At 43.9% G+C, this 27,949-nt stretch overlaps 1 protein-coding gene across 2 annotated transcripts in view; it reads right to left on the reverse strand.

Annotated features, from left to right (window-relative positions):
* Window positions 1-5,534: 5,534 nt before the first annotated feature.
* USP46 (ubiquitin specific peptidase 46) overlaps window positions 5,535-27,949 on the reverse strand; it is a 61,635-nt gene continuing 39,220 nt past the window's right edge. For both annotated transcript variants that reach the window (XM_066384574.1, XM_066384575.1), the window contains 5 exons: window positions 22,046-22,122; window positions 16,416-16,499; window positions 13,829-14,026; window positions 10,137-10,215; window positions 5,535-9,077 (listed from right to left, as the gene is read on the reverse strand). In XM_066384574.1, the coding sequence (XP_066240671.1) occupies window positions 8,976-9,077; window positions 10,137-10,215; window positions 13,829-14,026; window positions 16,416-16,499; window positions 22,046-22,122 (540 nt within the window). In that variant the 3' untranslated portion in view covers window positions 5,535-8,975. The remainder of the gene's footprint in view (window positions 9,078-10,136; window positions 10,216-13,828; window positions 14,027-16,415; window positions 16,500-22,045; window positions 22,123-27,949) is intronic.

The following is a 27,949-nucleotide window of genomic DNA, read 5'->3' on the forward strand; positions in this document are numbered from 1 at the left end:
GGGAGAAGAGAAAAATCCTGAGTCTAACGTAATTAAAATTCTATTATAGATCCTAGTTTGAAGTCAGCAGTCACAATTTCCAATAAATGCTTTAAGAAAATAATGTAAAACTGCTCCAAAATGCAAAATAATTTTCTAGTAATTCTAAATCAATGAGTCCCTACTCCATATCACTTTCAGGGCATCTTGTGCCGCAAAATCAATAGCTTACAAAGAATTTTAACCAAAACACAAATGACGGAAACGAAACAGCGTATTTGCCCGTGGGTAGGGCTGTGATGATTAAAATGGTGCTTTGTCACCTGAGCTGCTCGCCATTGGACACTCCTCCTGTAGCTCCCCAGTACAAAAGTGGCTCTTAGATCTTTGATTTAAATCCTTTCATCAGTTTCTCAACAGTGCCGCTTTTCTTTCCTTCCTTCTTGTTCCTTTCCTGCTTTGCTGTATTAACAAGGGAAACAGGAACAGGAAGGCCCTGTCCTCTGTTCTTCTGACTTCGGTTCCTCCACGCTAGTACCTGCTGGACACATGCATTTGTTTTCACTCAGCGACCATGCCTACGCATAAATCTTTGGAGGGGATGAGCAGTTTTCAAGGGGGTCATTTTCTTCTCTCCTTTGACCCTGGGTTCCTTCGTTCATTGTCCCGTCTTGCAGAAAAGGGGAGGGCCTCTTTAACTTAAGCCTTTGTTTGGATTCATGATAATTGTTAGGTCTTTGGTTGTTTTTAACAAAAACCACATGAGCAAATTATATATGTGTGAGATGTGCACAGCAGTTGAGGAAAAAGTCAGGGGCTATTTTTAGGCTATTCCCACTAGAGGGCACTAGACCCTGCACTGTGTCAATCACCCCTATGACCCTCAGCCTTCTCCACCCCTCACTGACCCTAACCTCACCCCGGCCCAATGATTCTAAAATCTTTGGCATTTGTAATAAGAATCAGAACTGGAACCCCGTCTGTTGGAGAAAATTGGAATTATTAAAGTAGACTTTGTATCCTCTCTACAGATAGAGCTCAGGCCCCATCTTACTGATCTCAGATCCTGCCTTGAAAAGGGGTTCTGATGCCTCAGTGAACTCCTGGGCTCTGGAGACAGAAACACCTGAGCCTGATTCTAAGGGTGGGTGTGGAAGTGCCAGGAACCTATCAACAATGAGCAAAGCTTGCCAGTCTTACCTTACTTGCTCATAATCTCTATGCTATTTATCTATCGTGCTTTCCAGCAGTTTCTACACATAACCCTGTCCTAACTTCACTTTACAGGTTAGGAAAAACTGAGGTCCAGATTTATCCCAAGTTACTTTTAAGAAGCTTCTCTTAGCATCCAACCCAAACACCATCGTCCCCTATGGGCAGGAGTTACTCTAAATCAATTAGATGGATCAAGACACTGATGACAACCTTGAATGCGACTCCTTTCCCTTCTGGCAACAAGAACAGCAGACCCAGGCTAAGCGCAGGAAGTGGCTTTGTCAGTTCAGCAAACTCCTACATTGATGCTCCCAGCCAGACCACTAGTGCCACGACTGTGGTTGAACGAACTATGTTTAACCTTCACAGCCGTAAGAGACCACACACCGTGGCGGACGGCAGGGCAGCTCAGTAAGAGGGTGTTAGAAAGAATTTACAGGATTGGGACTTCAGTTTGGCAATTTGGGGGAGGGTTCAAGGGACAGGAGTTCACTCTGGATTGGGTGTGGTCAAGAAGTGGGGATAATTCTTTGATCATGTACCTTAATAAACTTCACCTAGGACAGATGAGAGCTAACACTGTCATTGGTAATACAGCAACAAACAGTGACTCGGATTTGGTGGGAGAGTGAGATGTTAGGTATTTTGTGGTTTGTAGGCACCTTGTTTTTGTCCATGCTTAGAATTATGAAATTGCCTTATTTTTTGTTTCACTTCATCATGGTCATAGCGTGACCCTGTCTGAGGCTGGTGATCTGCGAGACTACGTCCAACCAGAAACACCACGGCCCAGCTGTGAGTGCTGCCAGCTCACACAACACTCACGGTGGAGCTGTTTCAGCCAAGTTCCTGGCTGTTGGGCTGCTGTTTTTCTTTTTCTCACCTTTTTGCCTTTCATGCTTGGAAAATGTTGTGGGGATTAGATAAAATGAAACAGTATATACAGCAGAGTACTCCAGAATTTCTTATTTACATAACTAGCTATTCTATGCTTTCCATTGTTTTGACATCTGTCTGTCTCGCTCTCTCAAGGACCCATGGGGAAGAGCCCTTCTTCCAAACACCACACACTAGCATCCTAACCCCCAGCAAATTAAGTCCAACATCTGACTTAGATGACAGACCCCTAACATCATTGAACCAGGAAGCCAGTCAGGACTTGAACCCTTATGCCTCCTGATCCTTTGCTTTCCCACATGCTGAGGATGATGGCACCAGCTAGTGACCACCCACACCAGAACCTGGGCTGAGACCAATAGGTCTTGTTCAAGCTACTATTGAGTCTAAAATTCTATCAGAGATCAAGGTCAGGGCAACAACAAAGAGCACAGACTCTGTAGGCTGTGCACCAATGAGCCAAAGGCATTTCTGGAGTTCAGTGGGGTCCCATCTAACCCTGCAGGGCAAGTGAACAAACAGATGGGGCCAGTGAGACCAAGGCTGGAAGCTAACAAGGAATGTTAGAAGGATCTTAACTTTATTCCTTTCCTCTTACTCCTGAGGTCCACATTCCCTCATTCTATATTCTGCACAAATTCCCATCTGTGCAGGACATATTCTGCGGGGAGGTTGTTCTTCATAAACCTTCACAACTCTTCCAATGACAAAGTTTAAAGACCTAGGTCTATCAATAAAGATCTAGGAAGAGGGTTTCTCTCCATTCTACCCCCCACCCCCGCCCAGCTCCTGCTCAAGCCTTTAAGTCCAAGGGGGACATACAACAGAGATGGAGAAATATGCAGAAAGAACTTCAAAGTTTTCAAACAATATATTCTGGGGGTGGGCATGCGAGGGAGACCAATGGAAGGAGTCTCTTCACACGTTTCGTAAGTCATTACAAAATTACTTTTCCATCTTTTCACATGGGAAATGAGCAGTTCTCAACCTAGAGATGTATATAGAGTGAAGAGCCTTTCGCTTGCTGTAGAAGGTATGAAGGCTCCCTCTTAAATTTTTCATGTTTACTTTCATTTGTCTCAGCACTGAATGTTCTGTCAGGCAAGGTCAATTAAGAGAGACTGAAATCCAAATAGTTGACTTGGATCAAAGAAGGACTTGGTTAAATTTAGAGAAATGGTGGGTTCAACCATCAAATTATTCTGCTTCCAGCTAAGTCCAATCTTAGTCTCCGCTTTCTGAAAACTCAGTAATACTTCAGTGAGGAGGTAAGAACAAAAAAGATTTCAGCCAGTACAACCTTCCCATGAAGGTTTCTGTAGAATTGCACACCGCGTTAACACAACCCGCTGCTCCCTCTCGGGGGGAAAAGTGAAAGACGCACCCACATAAATCACGTGAATGTGATACCAAAGGTCGTCAATAAATACTTTATTATGAATCATCATGTGGGAATGAGCACAAAATTAGGAATCTTCATTACAAAATCTAATGTCATTTCTGACTCTGGTGTCTCATAACCAAAATGAAGTTATTTTTCACTTGTTTGTAAGCTCCTAATGAGTTCTGTTCACAGCACTGCTGACACATAAGGGAATGAATGAGAGGGAACACAGGCTGGTAAGCCAATAGTCACATAGCTTAACAACTCTCATACCCTGATTGACTTGGGTTCCAATCATTTAGTGATAATGTCAAGAAACTGTTGAGGCATTTGAATCATAACATCCACTGCTAAGACTTTCCATACTCTGGCTCTTTCACATGAGAATTAAGAGGCAAGATGTTCAAGGCCTTTGCTACCATGTAATCAATGTATACACTGTGTGACAAACTGTCATCCCTAGGAGCTAAAGCAAGCTAAGGCCACACTGAGAGCAGGCAGGCAGGCATGTGGGGTCCAGGAAGCAGAGCCAAGAGAAAATGGAACCTGCCCGCCTTATCTGACGGTACCCATCTGAGCAGTGCCCGCCTGCTTGGGAAGACTCAGGTCAAATACAAACCTATGCCAAACTGTGATGAATGTCCCTCACCCCACATTTTCACAATTTAAGTATCTTTGCCCCAGACCATTTTTTTCTCCTGAAGAAACGAAGAGGGTCCTATCTGCTTCACCGTTTTATCCCCCAATTCCAAGCACAGTGCCATGGATATATAGGTGCTACAGTATGGCTTAATTAAAACGATCTCCCCACCTGGGGCACCTCTAGGACAAGTCTAAGTGCTTTGTTTTAGTATTATCCCCACAAAATCTTCCCTCAGGAAAAAAAAATGACTTAGCAAGTATTTTTGTGTTCATCAGAATATAAGGCAATGGAAATGGAAGACTTGAGCCACTGTTGAAGGGAGGTTAAGTATCATTGAACAGAGAACAGAGGGAAATTTCGAGAACTGGGGTACAGTTCTCTCTCCAGAAATTATCATGCTGGTGGTAAACTCCATTTGATGGGTGAACAAAAGGAAGCCTAGAAAAACATTTTCTTGCGGTCTTTCCTTCCTACAGCCTTCATGGCGGATACAAGTCACTCTCGCGACAAGCCGGCTCCAGCTCAGTCCGGTTCAACCAGAGAGCTCTAGAACCAGGAGCCTTAGCTTCACTAATTGTGCCGAGAATGGGTGGATGGAAACAAAACGGGGAGACATAAGGGCACATGGCCCTGCTCTTGGTCTGTGGGTTTATATTTCCATAATCAGGCCCAAACAAATGTATTACATGACAACCCCCTATCCACATATGGACCTCTTGAGTGTCTGGCTGGGGAGAGAAAACTCTGGGCATATTCACAGAAAGGCGGAGTCCTGGTCCCACAAGGCCTATTGTGAGACCACAGGACATGGCCCCGCACCTGCCCCACTCTGGCAGGCCAGTGTAGGAAGTGACACGCACCCGTGACTCACAAACCGCCAGAAGCCTGGCCTGGCTGTCAGTGCACCAGGGCCAGGACAGCACTCCTCTGTCTAGAAACCAGATGTTCACAGGACCACAGAACCGGACACCACTTCCTTATTTGGGGCACAAATCTTTTATTTCATAACTGGTAGACTTGCTATGCAAAGTTCCAGCTAAGGAATCCATTGTGCTGCCTAATGACCTCCTGTGATTCTTTCTCCTCTGATATGCTCAATTTGCTACTCCCTAGATACAGGTTTCTAGATTAATTCCATTGATCATTTCACTCAAAAATGTAGTAAGTTGTCCTCAGAACATTGGCTTTGTCAGCCTTGACAGCTTTGATATATTACAATGACCAGAACATACTTCACATTTCCACTGCTTTGAAATTCAGTCTGGAATAATTACCTAGAGACGACTTACCAGGGACTCACATTTTTATAAGGATTTTAAGTCCATGTGTGTAACATTACCTGGATATGATTCTCCAGGAAGGGAATTCCTATTTTATTTATTTATTTATTCTTTCTTTTTTATTTTTTGCAAACAATTTTTAGAGGCAGGGTGTTAAACTGATTGAAATTTCACAAGATTGACATTATTGCTTAAAGTGCTTGAATTGGTTACATTTTTAAAAACCAAGGTATACATTATTTTAAATAAAAACTAATTTTTTTTTTTTAGCAACAAAGTCATATGAATGCCACACACATACAGTAACTATTTTGGTTACACAGAAATGGAAGCCCAAAATAAATTAATGTAATACTGGAAAACAGAAAATTTAATTAGGCATAAAAGTAGGAAGTCATTTTCCCTGACCCATGCCATTTACATGAGTGAATCACAACAGTGCCGATAAATGCCTTGACCATCTGATAGCAAACAAAGGCAAAATATTTAGTGCATGATATTATAATACACGTGAATATACAAAGTTAATCAAATGCAATGTTTAAAGATAAAATCCATCTGTAACAAAGCTACACTCCAATATCTAAAATAAGCCCTATGCTCCAGTTAGAATGCAGTCCATTGTCAGGCATGCCCATGAAACTAAGGGTATCCATGAAAATAAACATATAGGGATCATTTCTGTCACCGCCCCCCCATTTCATCTGAAATCCAAAATATACCAGGCTATAAAACCAAATATGACTGGCTCCTATTCGAGCCAACACCTTCTGTGTCGTTCCTCGGCTCTCTTCACATTAGGCACTCCGTGCAGCTTCAGAGTGGAAAATGCACCAACACACCACGACTGATGTCAGCATTTTATCAAAATTTACCTTTAAACAAATGACTTGTTTTTAGCATACTGTACCATAATCTAGATGTTAAACTAGTAAGTAACCGATAAGCAAATACTTCTTCTCTTTTTTAAGTGTAAAACACTGTAACTTATTTTAAAACACCCAGTAGTTAAAAAAGAAAGAAAACCACAGCAGGCTTTTACTCCCGCCAGAAAATGACACAATGACCCTGGCCATGTGCGGGAGGGCTGCCCAGCCCGTGCCCCACTGACCTCAGAATGGTCCCACGTATCCCGCACCGGGCTCTGCTCCGCATGATGAACGAGGGATGAAGTGAGAAAGTGTGTGCATGCTCCTGTCTTCATATGAAGTGAAATGACCAGGGGAAATGTAGCTGCCTGGTGTCTGTTTCATTAATTGGAGAGGAAGGGGAAGAGACTACCAGATAGCTCTAAAGTTTAAAAAACTGATGGAGTGTTGGAGAGTAAGCGCATTCTGGTCTTCCCCCAAACTTCTTTTCCTGCATCACACATCCACTTTAATGTCTTTGTATCACCTTCCATACTTACTATGTTTTTATTCTGAAACTATCCACGGCTACTAAATTTTAACTAACCCTTCCTATGAAAAGGAATGACTTCAGTAAAGTCACTGGAAAAAAATCCTTGATACATAAAAAAAAAAAAAATACTGAATCTATGACTTTGCATTTAGATATTACTTATACAGGCTTCCAAAGGAAACATTTTTTTTCTAATAAATTAGCTTCAAGAGTCATTTCAAAGATAATTTTAATAGTGTTTCTTATGAATCAGTTCCAAATATATTAGATATCACCATCATTTTTTTAAACTTTGCAACCTGCAGTCAAATTATATATAGTACAAACAGTCCCCTATAACAATCACCTTCGAGTGGAAAGTGTCTCTCCTTAAAAACAATAAAAACTCACCTTTCCAGTAAGTGATTACTGCATGTTTCATGGAGGAAAAAACAGACAAAATATTTATAAATATGAATTTGCCTCTAAGTAAGGCAAGGTATATTTTTGTCACTCGTATGAATCAATAACGTGAAGATCACCCTGTTTTGAATTCTCCAGTGAAAAGCAAAACATTTCACTTCAAGTATGAACAAATGAAGTGTTGGCATGCCGATATTTAAGTTCTGAGCAGTAAACAGTTCAAGATATTTCCAAGATAAGAAATCCAGTTTTTATCTAGATAAAGTGCTATGCTCCTTAATTACTGCAAAATGGTCACTAAAGTTTCATTTTGTTTTAGTTCACATTATGCCAAACGTTCGCCATGTTTGTTAGCTGATTTATTAGGTAAAGAACGTGTTCACAGTTTATTATAGTGTATGGAAGTCAACGGGCTTCCCAGAGGAAGGTCTATGACTCATAGTATTTGTAGGAAACCAAAAACCAGCTCAACGGCAAAACACCACATCGACCCTTTTAATAAAGGTACCAATACGCAAATGATCTAATAAATACATATATAACAAAAGTGAAAAAAGTAAAAGTAATTATGGTGAGATGAGGTTCTTCCAAAAAACTCTTTGTCAAGCATTCTCGGAGCCTGAGCCAATTGGTTCCTTCCGCCCTTCCGCGTCACTCCCTCCGCCCACCTTCACGCCGGGCTAACTCGCATCATCCCTCTTATCCGACTGGGGAAGGCTCCATGCTGGCCTGGGACTGGCCAGGGCCTCAGTAAACAGACTGAAATGTTTAAAAGTGAACAGCCACACAGCGCGGCTTGACGGTGGTCAAGGTGCAGTGCCTTCGTTCTTCCGGATCAAGGATGGTGCTGGTTCTGACCCGCTAAGGAGCGCTGCGCCGGGGACAGCCGCCGTGCAGTCCCGGCCCTGCCACCACTGACGGCGGACCACCAGCAGATCTGGAAAGGGACCCTGGAAAGCTCAGCAGCGCCAGGTACAGGACAGATACAACTCACAGGACCTTACCGAACAAAGTGTCACTAAAAACAAACAGCAAAGAGTTATTTTCCTGAAATGTGGTTTTGGTAGAAAGATAAGTAACTTTTTACTCCCCACAAAAGCTACCTCCTCTAGGCTTTGCCTGCCCTGAGCTCCCCACCTGCCCTGCCCCAGGGAATTCTAACAAGTGAGCACAGCCCCGGGGCACACAAGCAGCTCTTCACCCTGTCCTACCTGGAGGATGGAGGATGGTTTTAGTATCTGAGGTTACTCACTTTTAAACAATTTCACCTGTACAAACTTAAAGCTATCGTTGCAGCCCTAAAGGTGAACATCCACCCAATTCTTCTGTCCTTCTGGAAGAGGCAGAGAAGCTCAAAACGGGTAGCAATGTTTCCGGGGACCAGTTAAAGGAATGTATTGAAAGGAGACCCTGGAAACCATTTAGGAAGTTCAGCAGAGACCCAGAATAGACTGCAGACATTCTAGGATGTCATTCTAATCCAGCCAGACACAGCCAGTGGCGCATTGACCCAGTCCTAAAATTAGCAACTGTTATTCATATAAATCTTACTACAACCTGATTGCAGTTAACTCTACCTCAGACTAAAATAAAACCACGAATAGTGCTGCATGGATTAAAAAAAAAAAACAAAGGGAGAGAAAGTCTAACACAGCCGAACCATTGAGACTCGGAGTGATACCATCAGCGGCCGGAAAGGAGAAAGTCTGCAGAGAACCAGGGAACAGTGCTTTGAACATTTCCCCCCATTGAGTTAGTCCCACAGTTCTTTAAGTTATTCTCTTGACTGATAGAATAAAATATATCCAGATTCTGAGTTTTTTGATATATCTGACGTCAGGCCATAGAATTCTTCAATAGCTTGGGCATCTATTTTCTGCAATAAAAGAGAAATAAAACAATATACATGTTTAACATGTTTACTGGGAGAAGGACATAAAAACTGACAGAATGCACAAGAAAAATGTAAAAAATACTACTGGCGATAAAATCACAACTAGGAACTTTCAAAAACAAACTGGCAATGCCACAGCCGTGGCAGCAGGACACGATTACATAAGTGGCAAGTCACTGGGGAAGAAAGCCACCCTCCCATTGATCAGCAGCCATATCTGGGAAGCTTCTGGAGAAGCCAGGACTTCTGTCTTTCAAACAGTCAACTGAGGGTTCTGGAGAAGAACCTTGATTCTTCCACTCCCTGCCCTTTCACCCCTGGGCTAACTGAGATCTTGTCCTTGAGTGTGGAATTCTTTCCACTGAGTACTCCTTTTCAACAAATCACCACATGGGATACTTGGGTGTGATATAAGATTTCCAGGTCCAACAGAATGAAAAATAATATTTTAATAAGAACCAATCCAAGAAAAATTTGGTATAATAGTGAATTTTAATAGAACTTCAAAGTTTATTAGTTGGTCTATACCAGCGGTCGGCAAACTAATTAGTCAACAGAGCCAAATATCAACAGTACAATGACTGAAATTTCTTTTGAGAGCCAAATTTTTTAAACTTAAATTATATAGGTAGGTACATTCCTTATTGAGGTAGCGCCCGCACGTGGCATTTTGTGGAAGAGCCACACTCAAAGGGCCAAAAAGCCGCATGTGGCTCGCAAGCCGCGGTTTGCCGACCAGGGGTCTATACTATAGAGGGCTTTGTTCACGCTGGGGAACAGAACTCATATGTAAGTCTGACTGATGGAGCTATAAAGATCCCATGTCTATGGCTGATCAGTTAACAAGAACACAGTATTAATGAGTCCACGATTACACCCCTTCTCCCTTTCCAGAGAAAATGGGAAGCCGTAGAATTTAGTTTTGATAGAAATGGACGTTGTTTTAAGGTCAGATTATGAGAAACAGGTCTATTTCACCTGCACATTCTCCAAAATGCCACCCCCACCCTACCACAACTGGAGAGCACTCTGCATACTAACCTCTACAATGTCATCATCAAACAAAAGCCAGAAGCCATGACTTTTCACTATCGTAATATAATGCCCACGATTAGGACCGCTGGAAAAGAACAAACAAAAGTAACGAAGTTAACTAACATTTATCTCTTTATAAACTCTATGTAGTTCTTTATAAGCAGTGATTCACTAGAAAAAACTATCAGGACAGAACACTTGGCATAGGTGAGGTCTGTGGCCACATTCGCTGGACCAGTGTATAAAGAAAGGCCAGGTGCCGGCACTGTGCTGGGCACAAAAGAATGCAAAGATGAACAAGGCATCTGTCTCCCTAAGGACTCACAATCCACTGGGGAAAACAGACCTTCATATTCAACAAATACTAAGAATCACTGTATACCTGCAGTGTGCCAGATCCTGGTGTGGCTGTCAGGGGCAGAACACAGTGGACATAACCAAGTTCATTTGGGGGTGGAGATGGGGTTGAAAAGGCAATAAACACATTAAAATAAGTGTCCAGTGGTGATAAGTGCCACGAAGAAGTAAAGTAGAGTGATGCACAGTGAGTGCAGAGGGAAGGTGTTCTCCCACATACAGTGATGAAAGGAGGCCTCTCTGATAAGGTGATATTGAGCAGAAGCAAATTTCCAGGAAGGAAATGACTGGGGGGACAAGACATGGGACTATTAGATGGAAGTTTCAGGAACAGGGATCAGCAAGTGCAAAGGTCTTGCAAGGTATAGCTCTTGCTGTTTTCACAGACCGGCAAGGAGGCCACAGCCCAGTGACCCAGGGAGGGTGGCAGGCAGGGGGCCAGAGAGGGAAGGGGGTATCATGGATAATATCTGGGACTTTGCTGTATGTGAGCCAAGAAGACACGGGGAAATTCTGAGGAATGATATGATCTGATTTGATTTTCAGAAAGATGTTAGTAACATACAATGTATAATAACAAGGACTAAAATTAAAAATGTTTATATTACACAATAAGTAGAAAGAACAACAAAACAGCTAGTACGGTACAGTTAGATGTGCACAAATGAGAGGATTTTAAACCTAAATTAAGAGTTTTGTTTTTCAATGTACCAATAAAGCTGCAAAGCTTAATTTCCCTTTGTTTGCATTCTTTTTTTTTTTTTTTTAATTTTTATTTATTCATTTTAGAGAAGAGAGAGAGAGAGAGAGAGAGAAGGGGAGGAGCAGGAAGCATCAACTCCCATATGTGCCTTGACCGGGCAGGCCCAGGGTTTTTTGAACAGGCAACCTCAGCATTCCAGGTCGATGGCTTTATCCACTGTGCCACCACAGGTGTTTGCATTCTTTAAATACAAGATGACCCACATGGTTTGTTCCTGCCTCTCTTCAGCCTCATCCACCCACTCTTTACCCCTCCCTCTGAGCGCCAGCCCACTGGCTTTTTCTGTTTTCACACACGTCACCCTTCTCTTGTCCTGCCTTTGCACTTGCTGTCACTGCCTGAAAAGATCCTCCCCCAATGTCTGCATTCTTGACCCATGCCCTCCCTGAGGCCACAGCTAAAATGTCACCTTCCTAGATAAATCTTTGCAGATCACTTCCCCTGAAGAGGACCCTCCCCTGGCTCTCTCCTCGCCCCTTCAATCCTCATAGCATGAATCAAAACCACAGGTCGCTTTGCAGCGGTCTGTTTGTTTTGGCTGCGGCAGGTTGCTGTTTACTTGTGCATTACCTTTCCCACTAGATCTTCGGCTTTATGAGGGCAGCACCCTCTGTGTCTCGTTCATTGCTGTACCTTCAGATCCTGCCCTGAAACCCAGGAAACCAGGGTTCAAAATACACTTGCAGTAGAAATCAGTGAGTGAGGCCGTGCGCCCAGTGCCAGCGTGGACCAGGAGATCCTGGCATAGAGTAGGAAGGGGCTCGGATCCCTAATGCCAGAGCTTCCCAGGGCCCCGCCAGCCCTGCTTATGGATCGGAACACTTGTACCTCCAGTGTGGAAGAATTTAAAGAATCCTGGTGAGCAGCATGCATGGCTCGACGCCAACGCATCCTCACTGCCAGGGCTGCTCTGACCTTGTGTCCCCAGAAGCTGACTGTTCCAAAACCCAACCTCTCGCTCATCACCCAGTCCCCGAAATGGGTCTCTGCCTTGTCCTCACCAGTATTTTCAGAGATGAGTTGGCACACACAGAGACCCATACTGAAAACCCACACATCCCCAACACACACGAGAGTTTGCCCCATTACCTGTCACAGTGCCCGCTGTGGCCACAATGCTTTCCAGGCTCTGCTTCTCCAAAAACCCCTCCTCCCCACTGCTGGGGTCCCACCCAGTGTTCCTGGCTAGCTCCCCAATCACTGGACTCCCTACGTCTTTAAAAGAGTAACTATCAGGCTTGAACAGGTGGTGGTGCAGTGGACAGAACGTGGGACGTGGAGGACCCAGGTTCGAAACCTTGAGGTCACTGGCTTGAGCGCGGGCTCATCCAGACTGAGCACTGGCTCACCAGCTTGAACATGGAGTCACTGGCTTGAGGCCAAGGTCACACTGGCTTAAAGCCCAAGGTTGCCAGCTTGAGCAAGGGGTCACTGGCTTGGCTGTAGACCCCTGGTCAAGGCACATATGAGAAAGCAACAATGAACAACTAAGGTGCTGCAACAAAAAATTGATGTTTCTCATCTCTCTTCCTTCCTGTCTGTCCGTCCCTATCTGTCCCTCTTTCTGACACTCTGTCTCTGTCAAAAAAAAAAAAAAAAAAAGAATAACTGTCAGAACTATTTATTCCTCAAGGAAAACACAAAGCTGGCTTATACCTGGCCGATAAATGTAACTTACTAGCAACTTAAAGTTAACACGCAAAGGACAAAATGGGTGCTTCAGATGTGGAGTTCAGTTCCCGGCACCATCCACCCTTGTACATCATTCCATTCCTCCACGTTGAGCCGTGAACCTCTTGGTAATGGTCCATTCACCACGATCCAATCCCAGCAGATGGAGAGGAAAAGACACCCGCTCTGAGGCATGGCCGACCCCAAACCTGCGAGGGCAGGGCAAAGCGTGCCCACCCAGGAAGGGAACATAAACCTGACCTCGGCTGAGCAACTGATAACAAGAGGTGAATTCACAACAGGCTTTTCCATATTTAGACCTTCCTCCAAATTGTGGAATAAAAGTATTTGATCAAAGGATTTTCAGCAAAACACTTTGCTCTCGTGTATCTGGGGGTCTTCTCTCTCTTACCCTCTCTTCTTTGATTATGTACTTCTTATAGAATGTTGGGCAAAGACTGAAAATGTGCATAAAGAATATTTTTTAAGAGTACTTTTAATCATTTAAAATGCCAAAAAATTATTAACTCTGATCTACCGCTTCTAGTCTTTATCCATATATTTTAAAATACTTATGAAGTCACATAGTATGTAACTTGGCTTTTTTAAAAATTAAAATCATAGCCGCCATGTTATTTCAAACTCCTACCAAGCATTATTTATAACCAATGGAGATGTATTATTTCCCTTATGACAGACATTCAGATTATCTTATTATACTGCCGTTTATTTTTATTTTTTATATTTATTTTGAGGTGATACATAAACTTGGAAGGACTTGGAAGAGATCCCCAAAAGTCCCACTGTTACTGAGCCTCACAGCTCGGGAAAGGCCCAGGTGAGCTAGTTCGGCATAGGGGCGACCCTCGCACTTCTCACGCGCACCCCGCTGCCTGCTGGCCCTTACCTGCCACAGTGAACCACCACAGCGACCAGGTCGTACATGCGGTCCAGGTTCACGGCGTCGCTGGAGGTGTTGAAGAGCCGGAGTTCCAGCGGGAAGACCACACGGTAAGACAGCTTGGTGTACCTGTGCAGCTGCTCCATGTACTTGAACCGCTTTAGGTGCAGAGCCAAAATCATGGGCAGCTTCTTCACTCTCATCCTAAGAGACCATGAGGGAGGTAATCAGTTGTACTTGACTCCTGTTAGGGACACAGAATCCACCATTGCCTGCACACATGGAGCTCAGGATGGGTCTAACCAACTGCAAATAACCAAACTACTCCCAAGACGACAAGTATGCTCGCTTGCGCAGAGCAGACGTATCCTGCACCCTCGGCTAACTGCAGCACAGTTAGCAAAAGAAGAATGCAACAGTGGCTCTCAGCTGGTCAAAGGAGACATTACAGAATTTCAGTACCAATAAAAATAGGATTGCAATTGCTCTCTGTCACTGCCCTCTGCTTCCCAGGGGGAACAGCATTTGGGCAATCCTCTCCCCACCCTTCCTGGATAACACAGGGGAGGGGTGACAGCTTTTGGGAAAAGGAAGTTGAGGAGAGGACAAGCAGAAGGATGTGTCTGGACTTCCAGGTCTGAGAACCAGTGGGATGTTCAGACACTGCGAGCTGCTGGCATCAAGAAACCAAACGCACTTGACCAGGTGGTGGCGCAGTGGGTAGACTGTTGACCCGGGATGCCGAGGACCCAAGTTCAAAACCCCAGGCCAACGGCTTCAGTGCGGGATCATAGACATGACCCCATGGTCACTGACTTGAGCCCAAGGTTGCTGGCTTGAGCAAGGGGTCACTGGCTTGGCTGGAGGCCCCCTGGCCAAGGCATGTATGAGAAAGCAATCAATGAACAACTAAAATAAATACCACAACCATGAGGTGATGCTTCTCATCTCTCTCCCTTTCTGCCTGTCCCTCTGTTTCTTTCAGAAACCAAAAAGAAAAAACAAACAAAAAACCCCCAACACACCAGGTTCACTCTCATGCCTTTTGTGCTCTTGGGCAAGTCATTTCCTTTCTCTGATTCAGTTTCCTCATTAATTAAAATGCATGGGTTGGCTGAGGGCCCCATTTCCCAAACTGGGCTCCTGAGAGCACTGGAGATGTTACCGACGTGGGGTTTTCTGTGACCAGGTTGGGCAATGCTGCTTTCTGCTCTGAGCTCCCTGTACCTGAGTACACTGGCTTTGAGAAAGCACAGGAAAGGAACTGTTGTTTGGTGCAGTACCCCTAACTGACATAAACACCGAAAGCTTTTCTCACTAGAGCCATTAGCATCCTTTGGTAAAAAGTCACCAAGACAACAGCTTATGTGGTTACCACTGCTAGAACAGAGACTCTTCCATCACCTCCCAGGGCCCCAGGCTACGCATGTCCTGAGTTAGTGTAAATTCTGTTCAGCTTATGTACATTTTCAATGTATATTTGAAAAGGACAAATTTTAAGAGAGTATTATTTGGGAATCTAGTAAGTTAAAAACCCTGTTCATAAAAAATAAGCCAAATAACAACATTAGCAAAAACATTTGAATTACGGGGAACCCTGTATTTCACAGGAACACATAACGTTTTCATGTAGAAGACCCCCCGGGCTGAAGAGAAAACACCCCATGTCACAGAAGAGACCTGGGCTGGCCTTACACGGACTTAGATTATACGAACGGGAGCAGAAGCGAACTCCCCTGTCCGCTAGTAAGAGATCACAACCTACCGCCTCCAGTCCGCCTGCCAAAACTGCTAACCTTTTCTGTAAGTTAAGATGAAGCAAGGAAAGAGGCGGAAGTCTGGGGGAGAAGGGCGGGGAGGCTGGGCAGAGAAACTAGTCCATCCTCAGCTCTAGACCCCTGAAGGTTTAGATGGCACTAGTGAGCATCTCTGCGTTACCAGAAGTACTCCACAACCACGGGCAGGGTCGATTTGACTCACAGTGTCTTCACAAGGCTTCTGGGGGGAAATAACAGGGAATCACTGAGTATCTCAAATTGTCCAAGAGTTGTCCTGTACCTGGCTGCCTGCTGGTGACAGAAAGATGGGCAACACTGGGTCCTCCATCAGTTCAGAACCTGATAACTTTCTTATCATGTATCCACGTAACTGATGTGCTATTGATTTCCTATTAAATATTCATTTTTTAATCTCTTATACCTTCTAAATAAGAACTTCTAATTATTAGGCAACACTAACAAGGTTAATTAGTTACTACTGTATGTTATGTAACATGCTGTCCTTTATAGAATCTGTCTTTATCCCCAAGAGGAGTGATTATATTTGATCTCCACTTGTTCACCCAGCATTGTGTCAGGCACATAGCAGCACTCAATAAAACTTGAATTTATTTGAATGAATACATGAATAAACAAACGAGCAAATAATCAGACAAATGGAAAACTCTCCAACGTTGGCACTCTCATCCTAGTTTTTATTACCGGCGAGGAAGGTAACTGACTTCTCCACAGCTCCTCGGCTAGGAGCCCACGGCACTCCGCGGGCTGGCCCGTCCGGACACCACGCCCCCCTCCTGAGCGGCACCCTCGCGCACCTTTTCTGGGCCTCCTGTTTGCTGCAGCACGTCTCACAATAGTACTTCTGTTCACTGCACAGTGTTTCTGTGTTGCTGAAGTCTCTGCAAAGAAAAATATTTACCGTTTAAAAAGAACAAACTGGGCTTGGTACACCACATTTTTCATCCCTCTATAACCTGTAGCGTACTTATTAAGTGAGTGTGGGCGAAGAAGTGATGAGGAAAGAGCCCCCTACAAGCAGGAGCTATGACGCCATTAGACCACGTCCGCTGGGCTGGACCATGGGAGAGTTTCAAGTACAGCTGTTATTTAATGGGACACAGAGATGTTTCCAGTTGAGTCACAAAAAAAACTCAGGGTTTAACAGAGAATCCCTGTCAACTGGAGATGTAAATTATAACAGAAAAATACTAACTGTAGTAAACGTCCACCGTGAAGTTGAGTCCAAAAAGGTCATCATATAAAATGCAAGGTGGCATTGCTGTAAGTTACTAAAAAACAGTACACCTCAGGTGGTCTATGTTCCCAAAAGCACAAAAGTGAGGATAATGAAGTTTAAATCATATACAACTGCTTTCATACTGAGCTAAGAAAGTCCCGAATGATCAGGAGACGCCTACTTCCTACTGGCCCTGCTCCTCACCTCCCCACACCCGGATGGTATGAACTTCAGTTGGCCTCCTGTTGATAACAAATGTCACTGTGGTGTTATATCTGTATTTGACTTAGTGCCTACTTATAGTCTCCATTTTTTTAAATGTCACAGCTTTTCATTCGTTTCTGGTCACTGAGAATCTATTTAACATTCCTGTGATGCTGCTTCAAAGGCTGAAAAGAACATCCAGACTATGATAACACCCGGGGTCTGGGAAAGGTCTGTGACATTTCCCAACGCACAGGAGTGTCCCAGCACCAGAGTGATCACAGTTCATTAGATTGAAAATGTTATTATTTACATGGTACGCAGGACTCAACCACTTAAACAGAGCTCATCAAAAGAAAACATGGATTGTTTGGTCACTAAATCCCCAAATACTGAGCAGCAGCCCCGGGAAGGAAGGCTGGAGACTCGCAGAGCCGTCCCAGCTCAGCCCACCAGGGACGCGGGCAGGTGCGCCAGTCCCGGCACTGGGTGCTCAGGGCAGCTGCAACACAAATCACCTCCCGCGACTGACTGCCCTGCCTAAACCCTCCGACAGTTCCTCAGTGCCCGTGGGAATAAAATCTAAACCCCTTGCCACAGCGGCCAGCCCAGCCACCTTCGGACCTGTGACCGCTCCTCTGACCTCATCTCCGCCCGGCCCGGCTTCCTTCGCTCTGCTCCGGCCCCCCGGCCAGGCTTCTCCTGCAGCTCCAGTTCAGCGCTCTCTCTGCCTCGGGGCACTCACAGACACTGTAGTCTCTGCATTAACTGCTCCTTTCCAGAGGTTTCCATGCTGGCTTCACTCACTCAGAGCTCAGTGGAAATGTTACCTCTTGCGAGAAGACTCCCCTGCCCAATCTCTCCAAAGCCCCTCAGTGCCTATCCCTCCAGACCCCCTAAGCTCCTACCCCAGTTCCATCCTGTTTCCTTCCGAGCACTTACCGCTATCTGAATCCATCCTCACATTCACTTACCACCCGCCTCCCCCTTTTGGGCCGTGACCGGTGTGCTCACTACCGCTACAGCCCCACACCCAGCCCCACACCGAAAGCAGCCCCGAGGCATGGCACCATGGCACCACTCACTAATGCGTGCCGGCTGAACCAAAGAACGAAGACAGGCGTGTGTACAGAGTCCAGGGGAGAGCCCGGGGGAGAGCCCAGGGGAGGGAGAAATGAGCCTGAGCCGGGTTAGGGTAGTTCAGGATGTTCCCATGTGTTCCCAAGGAGCCCAGGGTCAGTTCTCAGAGAGGGGAGTGCGCAGGGCGGGTTAGAGACATGTGTTCCCAAGGAGCCCAGGGTCAGTTCTCAGAGAGGGGAGTGCGCAGGGCGGGTTAGAGACATGTGTTCCCAAGGAGCCCAGGGTCAGTTCTCAGAGAGGGGAGTGCGCAGGGCGGGTTAGAGACATGTGTTCCCAAGGAGCCCAGGGTCAGTTCTCAGAGAGGGGAGTGCGCAGGGCGGGTTAGAGGCAAGGGCTGCGGAGGGACAGAGAGAACAGAACGCCACAGCAGGGGCTCTCAGGTGAGGGTGGCCCACTGCAGGGCAGCTGGTGTGGCCCCTGAGGCTCTGGTAAGTACCACTCACCAGTTTTAGCAAAAAAAAAAAAAGAGAGAGAGAGAGAATCAGACAGTGCTTTTTAAAAAGGCCACTTCTAGCAGCGCCACGGAGGAAGAACTGGAGGAGGTCAAAAGGCAAGGAAATAATCTAGAAGGCAATTATACTCAATCCCTGAATTTCAAGTGCTTGGTGCATAATAGTCTAATTTGGCTGAATGAGTGTGGGCTGACTCTGCAGTGCAGTAACTGATGTATGAACATTTCCTGGCGGGCACGGAATGACTGAGTGGATGAGGTGAGGGCAGGGCAGAGGGAACGTGAGCATGGGTGATGGTGGAGAGTCACACCCGTGGCCCACCCACCACAGACAAGCCTCTTTATCCAGCTAGAGAACCAGACTAACCATGGCTGCAGAGCAATGAACAGGAATGGACACGTTTTACTCACTCTTACTTCTCAAAGACAGTTTTCTGCAGTATTTGTAGAACCAGATAGGCAGAAATATAGCAGAAGTCAGTACCTAATTTAAGGACCCAGTTGACAAATAACCACCAGCCTGCCCAGGCCCAGCTGGCCGGAAGCATGTTGCCATGAGAGGCAGGGCAATGCGTTAGGGGGTCTGTACGAGGGTTGGAATAAGACCAAGTTAGGAAAGGGGGAGGGCCCCAGCAGGAAACCCTGAGGCAGACCAGGTCTGCCAGCGGCTTTTGTATAACTGCTGGAGCAAAAGCAGGCAACAAAGGTTGCGGAAACTTTTCAAAAAAATCAAAGGGGAAGGAGAGAGTAGAGACATCTTTCTAACACTCAGGATAAATTACTAAAGCTAAGACAAGGTTAGAAAAAAAGCACAAAATTCTTAGTACTTCTTTCAAAAGAGTCATAGTGACAATATAGCACTATTTAAAAATATACTTTGGGAACAAATCTTTTTTTTTTTTTCTTAAGTAAAAAGCGGGGAGGCAGAGAGACAGACTCCTGCATGCGCCCTGACTAGGATCCACCCAGCAAGCCCCCTAACGGGCAATGTTCTGTCATCTGGGGATGTTGCTCTGTTGCTTGGCAACTGATCTATTTTTAGTGCCTCAGGCAAGGCCACAGAGCCTTCCTCAGAGCCTGGGGCTAACTTGCTCCAACCAAGCCATGGCTGCGGGAGTAGAAGAGAGAGATAGAGAGAAAGAAAGGGAAGGGGGAGGGGTGGAGCAGATAGTTGCTTCTCCTGTGTGCCCTGACCAAGAATCAAACCTGGGAATTCATATGCCAGGCTGAGGCTCTACCACTGAGACAACCAGCCAAGGCCAAACAAATCTAATATAAAATACATACCTTTATAAAGAAAGCAAACTATAAAACCTTATGAAAATATATACAGGAAACCATAAAAAAATGGAGAAGGATTATTTTCATGAATAGGAAGGTCATATACTATAAAGGCAGCTATCATGTCCAAGTTAATGTCTATATTTGATACATTTTTTAAAAACTAAAATCTTAATTATTCCACTCAACATAATAATTCAAAAACAGATTTTTAAAAATTCTCATACAGCCTGACTGGTGGTGGCACCGTGGATAGAGCCGTCAACCTGGGACACTGAGGTCCCAGGTTAAAAACCTTGAACACAGGCTCAACTAGACTGAATGCAGGGTCGCTGGCTTGAACATGGGATCACCAGCTTGAGTGCAGGATCATCAAAATGATCCCAAAATGAAGCCCAAAGTCACTAAGTTGAGCCCAAGGCTGCTGGCTTGAGAAGGGGTCACTGGATCGGCTTGCATCCCCCCAGTCAGGGCACATATGAGAAGCAATCAATGAACAACTAAAGTGAAGTAACTATAAGCTGATGCTATTTCTCTCCCTTACTGTCTCTCTCTCTCTCTCTCTCTCTCTCAAAAAGTAAAAATTTCTCAAGCAATGCTTCCTGATCATTTTCATGCCAGGACCCACACAGGAAATGGTACTACACAGAAGGAGCTGCGGGAAACTGATGTGGCTGCCCACTGCTCTGCCCAGTCTCTAAGGAGCCAAGGGGGTCATACGCACCTGCAACCCACTTTCCATGGCGCACCAGTGGCGAAGCTTTGTTCTAGAATCTACAGCAGTGGTTCCCATGGCTGCTCATTAGAATCACCTGGGAAACTTTAAAAACAATCTCAGTGGGGTCTGACTCCTGGGAAATGGGAGCACAATCTGCCCCCAGCTCACACAGTGCATTACACCCGGACGAACCAAGCTCTTCCACGTTGGAGTTGGTGCCTTAGCCCTGAAAGGTGACTTTCTTACAGCCAACTGCCACAGCAAGTCCTTTAATCTATATCTTCTATAATGTTCCAAGTAACCTGCACTCCTGAAAGAACAATTCTGTCACCTTGCTCCTACTGATAAAAGTCAACAGAGCCTTGTTAGGACACTATCAAGTATCTCTGGCCGTAGCTGGACAGCTCATTTGGTTAGAGCACTGTCCCGAAGCACAGAGGTTGCCGGTTCAATCCCCAGTCAGGGCACACACAGGAACACATCTATGCTCCTGTCTCTCTCTCCCCCTTTTTCTTTCTATAAAATCAATAAAAATAATTTATAAAAAAACTTTTTTCAATGTCTCTGAGCTGCAGTGCCCTAAGCAACGGGAGACCCGCCTGATCACTAGGTCTACCCTGGTTCCCCCATTCTATACCTACTTAATTTCCTTCAAAGTACTGATCACCGTCTGCGGACCCCACGGACTGCAAGCGCTGTGAGAGGCGTGTCTGGCGCTCACTCCTCTATTTCCAGTGTCCAGGACAGGGCCAGGCTAATCCTAAGCTCTCACAACCTCTTGTTGCAAAGAGGAGAGGGCAGAAGGCAGTGAGGAGGGGAGAAGGAAACCATGTCTGTACAGCAACTCTGAGCACAATTTAAACACACAGTGCCTGTAGTTACCCCGGGCAGGAACTGGTCTGACACTGCAGACCCCTTCCGCCACTCAGTCCTAATGAGGAGAAACCTGCACCCAGGAACCAGCTCACACAATGCTGGAAGCGGAGGAAAAGGCAGCTTCCTCACTGGTTCTTGGCTCAGAGGGCATGATTTTTACAGTAACAGAATAGATCAGCTTAGAAAAAAGAAAGGAATGGCAGGCATCCACAGCACTTATTAACTGAATCGTGTAATTCACTATGTGTGTATGTATGTGTGGGCTGGGGAAAGGAAGCCTACATCTGTATTAAAGATTAAAAACCCATTTTTAAACTTAATGACTAATCACTTCCACTTGATCCTCTCTCTTCTCGGCAGGACTTTTCTCCAGACCACATATACTTATTTTAAATCTCTTGGAAAAGAAGAAATAGAAAATAGGATTATATGGGTTGAATAGAAAGGAAGATTATTTCCTGAAGAAATACAGGCTATTTCCCCTACTTATTTACTAGCCTGATCAAAAGCTCAGAGTAGTTAAAATTCATGAGGTTACCTTAGACAGTGGGTAATAGATGTGTTCTGCTCCACATCAACAGAAAGATCAAGAAAATCTTCATCTTTGCTACTAACCTGAAGCAAAAAAAAAAAAAAGAGAGAGAGAGAAAATTAGGCACACAATACACAATAGACAGAGAACCTTAAACACCTACAAGTGACCAAAACTCACAACTGCAGTGAAAGTTATACATGGCTTGGTATATTCCAAATTTTCAACTTAATCATATCTCTCTCCCAGCTCTGACTCAGAATTTTTAATTAGTAAAACTCAACCAGGTTTCTCTTCTTCTCCATCCATTTCCCCCACTGTCCACAGCAGGGCTATCAGACAGATATCTGTATAGCTCAGACTGGCAGAATGATACAAATGAAAACGGAAAAAGGACAAGACTTAGAAACCTACTGCTCCGGCGATCACCTTCCACTAGGTTGTCCGCGCTTTCTGCCAGTCCCTTGAGATCACTCCCCTTTTCCTGTGTCCGCTCATTCAAACTGCATGAGGGGTCCGGGGAGCCTACTGTGCAATGGGCTGGAGAGTCACACCAGTTACACATGCAGCTGTCCTCTGATACGAGAAGGGGTCATCCTCTGCAGAACCCTGTGCTGTCTGTGACAACAAGTGGACCTGGAGCTGGCCTGCAGGCATGGCTCACACAGGCCCGCCGCACTGCGGACTGCTCTCAGCCGAGCCGGTTCCCTGGCCCGGCTACTGCTCAGTCCCCACAGCTCGCACGCCACCAGTTCTGGGCTCCTTCTTACTGAAGCTCACAAGTAAGTGTTCATATTCCAGCAGTTCACCAGCGAGCCTAGCATTTCACTGTCTTGGAGTGGGAGGTCAAATTATTCCTGTGACAACCCTGAGATGCTCAGTCAATTGGCAACAAAATGAAAATAATACTCCTTTAAGTGTGACAGTTACCCTGTGACCCAATACTCCACTGCTAGAAAATTACCTAAAGAAATATTCAGAGCTATGAACACAATCTTTTATACTTGCATAAGTTACACAAAAATGTGTATAGAGACAGCCTGGACAGCTTCACACCCTATCTCTGCCCTCATAAAGTGACCACTTCCAGCCCGTTACTTAGCCTCTCTGTACCCCAGTTTCCTCATCTGTAAAGTGAGGACAGGAAGAGTACCTATTTCACAAGGCTGTTTTAAGGATGCTATAAATTCATGTAAAGTGCTTTAAGAAGTAAGCACTCACCCTGACTGGGTGGCTCAGTGGATAGAGCCTCGTCCCAGCAGGGCAACGTCATGTTCAGTCCCTGCTCAGGGAACATATGAGAAGTGACCAAAGAGTGCCCAACTACGTAGAACAATGAGTTAGTGCTTCTCTCTCTCTTCCTCCCCCTACCCACCCTCTCTCCACCTTCCTCTCTCTTTCAAATCAACAGAAAAATAAAAAATATATAAAAATTAAAAAGCAAGCACCCAACAAATCATGGTGGGTAGACAAATTTAAATGATCTAAAACGGTCAGAAAGTTAGAAGCAGTTTACTACATTATAGGTATCATATTAAATAAAAAGTTGGCTACACAATTATATAAATTAATTCCAACTTTGTATATTTTTTTAAAAAGGCCTATATAAAGGGGTGAGCAAAAGTAGATTTACAATTGTGACTATGTGAAACACAGTTTATTATTGTATTATTTTCCTTATGAATAACTATAAACCCACTTTTGCCCACCCCTGAATATTTGCACACATATACACATATACCCCTTGTCTCTGTCACACCAATTTAATTTTTATGGCACTTATTGCTATGGTAGAAAGAACAAATGAAAGACCCCAAATTGCCTATACTAGCTTCTTTGCCACATGAATTTACAGATCTTCTCCTCAAGATGTTTCCCCATCCTTGATTCAGAGCTCAGCCACGTGACTTGCTTTGGCCAGTGGCATGTTAGAAGGCACATTATAAACAAGGGCTAAATAAGCACTTATTAAATTACTCTCTGTCCTTTTGTCATCACCATAAGAAAGACTGGCCCAGTCTAGCCCACTATTCCCAGAGAGACAACAAGAGACCCACAGAGCAGAGTGATTCTGACTAGGGTAGCCAGCCAAGCCCAGCCTAGAGCCAAGCCCCAGCTGGTCTGCAGACATGTGAGTGAGCCAGACAAAATACAAACACTAGTTCAGCCAAGTCCACAGTTGCATGAATTACAATAATAAATAGTTGTGGATTTAGGTCTCAGACTTTTGGGGTAGTTTGTCACAAAGTAACAGCTAACTAGTACAACTATAGAAAGTCCTTTAATAATGTGGTTTTTTGTTCAACATCTTTTCATTAAAACATTATGGGTGAGATGCCATGGGAACTTAACTCTTGTTTATATCATTTAGCCTATAGTAAAATTGGTTTCAGTATACATTGTGTCACTTAAAGTCACAGAGCCTATAGATGACATTAAGTGAGAACTTACTATATTTAACATTATAAATAATCTATTTTTATTTGTGTGTTGTCTGTTTCTCCCATACTAAAATGAAACTTCAAAAGACTGGCTTCAGTAATTAGTAAGATTCTGGCATTCCAACTCTCCCCCAGAAAACTATAAACTAAGAAAAGTACAAAATGCTGTTGCCTGAAGGCATTGGAGAGTGAACACAAACAGGCAGGTGGGGAGTCCACACTTGGAGGAGAGGGGCAGAGCACAAGTTCAGATTTCCACAGCCCTTACCTGGGATCTTTGGGGGTGGGAAATGCAGTCTTTCTGGTCTAGGACACAGAAAACTGAATCTGGGAACCATGTCCACTGGAAAGAAAGGAAAGAATCCTTCACTCTGCCTGCCTGCCTGCCCAAATCTTTGGCTGACCCTGAGTTGCACATACCCCGAGTACAATCACAGCAACTCAGCTAGAGACAAAAGGCCTGACCTAAGTCAAATTGCTGCCTAAGAAACAGAGTTTATAGTTTGAGCCCAACCAAGTTACCTGCCTGCTAAAACTAAAGAAACTCAATACTCATTGAAAAAAACAAACAGAATCCAGAGTGTCAAATCTGACATTCTCGGTATCCTAGATACAATCCAAACTTACAATCTGTGAAGAACCAGGCAAATGGAAGACATTTTAAAAATAAAACAACTGAGAGGAATCTTGAGATGACCCAGATGTTGGAAATAGCAAACAAGGATTTTAAAGAAACTGGTATAACTATCTTCAGAAAATTGAACTATGTTCAATTCACAATGAACAACAACAAAAAAATTTCAACAGAGAAATAGAAACAATATAAAATAAAAAAATCAAATGGAAATTACAAAATTGAAAAATTAATACACTGAATGAACTCAACAGCAAACTGGAAATGAAAGAGGAAAGATCAAGTGGACTTGAAGACATGTCAATAGAAATTATCCAATGAGAATAAAAAAAATTTAAATAAAAATTAACAGATACTCAAAGACCTGTTAAATAACATTATACATATAATTAGAGTTCACGAAGGAGAGATAAATAGGGCAAAAATGGCTGAATATTTCCTAAATTTGGTGGAAGACATACATTTATAGATTTCAAGATACACAACAAACACCAAGTATGATAAATACAAAGAGAGTCAACCAAAGCACACCATAGTCAAACTGTCAAAAGCCAAAGGTAAGAAGCAAATCTTAAAAACACCTAGAGAAAAATGACACATTACAAGAGAATAAATCTGTTGGAATATGTCCTCTCGTCACAAATTACAGATGGAGTCCAGGAGGTGAACAACTTCTTTAACGTGCTGAAAGAAAAAACTATCAATAAAGAATATCCTATGAATATACCCTTCAAGAATGAAAGCAAAACAAAAGAGAATTCCTTATTAACAGAAGTGCACTACACGAAAGGTTAGAGTTCTTCCAGCTAAAGCAAAGGACACCAGGTAGAAATCCAGGCCCTTGTGAAAGACCGAGGCACATGAAGAAAGGCAGTTCTGACTTTGTTCTGTTCTGTGGGTTTATAATACATGTGGAGTAATGCACATCACAGCTAGAGCATGAAGGACAAGGCAGGTGGGGACAGAAGGAACAGGAACCCAGACAATTATAAGCTTCCTATGTGAAATAGTAGTATTAACTGTCAGTGCACTGTAAAAAGGGCAGTGTATAGCAATCTCTAGAACCACAACATCAATAGTAAAATAATATTTTTTAAAAGGTAGAGAAACAGAAACACAGCAACTAAAGCAGAGGACGAATAAACAGAAAACAAATAATAAAATGGGGGCTCCAAACCCAGCTGCAGCAATTATTATATTAAACATGAATACAACAAACATTACAAGTGAACAACAGAAACTGCAGTATGGATTTCTTTTTAACAAAGCAAGACCAGCTATATGCTATCCATGAGAGTTAAACTTTAAATATAAAGACACAGATAGGTTGAAAGTAAATGGATGGAAAAAGATACAATATGTAAAGAGTGAACATAAGTTGTAGTGGGGTATATTAATATCAGATAAAATAAATTTTAGAAAAAATTATGAGAAATTAAAAAAGGTTACTTCTTAATAATTGTGTCAAATTTACTAAAAAACAGTAAAAAATATGGAAGCCCTTTATGACAGAGCCTCAAATACACAGGAAGCTGTGCTACTATTCCCCAATAAAAACAAAGTAACCATATGCTAGAACTCAAATGAACCTCAAAAATGTTATGCAAGTAAAAAAAAGAAAAAAAAGACATGAATGACCACATATTGCTTGATTCCATTTATATGAAATGACCAGAAAAGGCAAATATTTAAAAGACATAAACCAGCTCAGCGGTGGCCTGGGGCTTGCGCCAGAGCTTAGCCGTGGGACGCAAGGGGCCGCACTGGTGTGATGGCAGGGCTTTCAAACTCGACTGTGATGACTGTTGTACAACTCATCAAATTACTGTCTAAAAACCACTGAATGCATGCACTGATGGTATATAAATTATACTTAAAAGTTGTTTTTAAAAAGTAAGAAATTAATGAAGCAAAAACTGATAGGATTAGAAGACGAATAAAACAATCCCACAAACATATTTTAACCCCTTTCTCAGCAATTGATAGAAAACTTGGAGTCAAAGTGATTAAAAAAACACAAGATCTTAATAATTCTATTGGCCACCATGACCTTCTGACCAATTATAGAATACTATGAGTAACAACTGCAAAATATACATCTTTTCAACTCAGTGATTCTCAGCAAACAGCCTGCCAGCAGACATCTGGCAACGTCTGGAGACCTTTTCATTGTTACAACTTGGAGGACGTTATTGGCATCTACAAGGCAGAAGCCAGAGATGCTGCTACACAACCTATACTGCACAGGACAGCACCCCACAACGAAGAATTTCCTCATCTTAAATGTTAATTCCAAGGTTGAGAGACCCTGTTTTCAAGTACATTTAAGAGAACAGACCATGCTCTGGGTGGCTGGCTGGCTCAGAGGATAGAGTATTGGCCAGTGTGCAGACATTCCAGGTCTGATCCATGGTCAGGGCACACAGGAGAAGTGACCCTCTGCTTCTCATCCCCTCCCTTTCCCCCTTCTATCCCTCTTCCCTGGTTGCAGCCAGGGGCTCAACTGGTTTGAGCATCAGCCCCAGGTGCTGAGGACAGCTCGGCTGCTCTGAGTGACAGCCTGAGGTGCTGAGTTATAGCTCAGTTGATTCCAGCACTGGCACCAGACAGGGGTTGCCAGGTGGATCCTGGTCGGGGTGCATGCAGAAATCTGTCTCTATCTCCCTTTCTCTCACTTAAAAAAAAAAAAAAAAAGAGGACAGACCATGTGTTAGGATTTAAAACATGTTACAATAAATTAGGAAAGATTGAAATCATACAGAATATAATTCCCTAACCACAATGGAATTCAATTCTAAATTAGTAACATTTAGATATCCAAATATTTGAAAATTA

The sequence above is a fragment of the Saccopteryx leptura genome, chromosome 5 (genome assembly GCF_036850995.1).
Source record: "Saccopteryx leptura isolate mSacLep1 chromosome 5, mSacLep1_pri_phased_curated, whole genome shotgun sequence".
Classification (NCBI taxonomy): domain Eukaryota; kingdom Metazoa; phylum Chordata; class Mammalia; order Chiroptera; family Emballonuridae; genus Saccopteryx; species Saccopteryx leptura.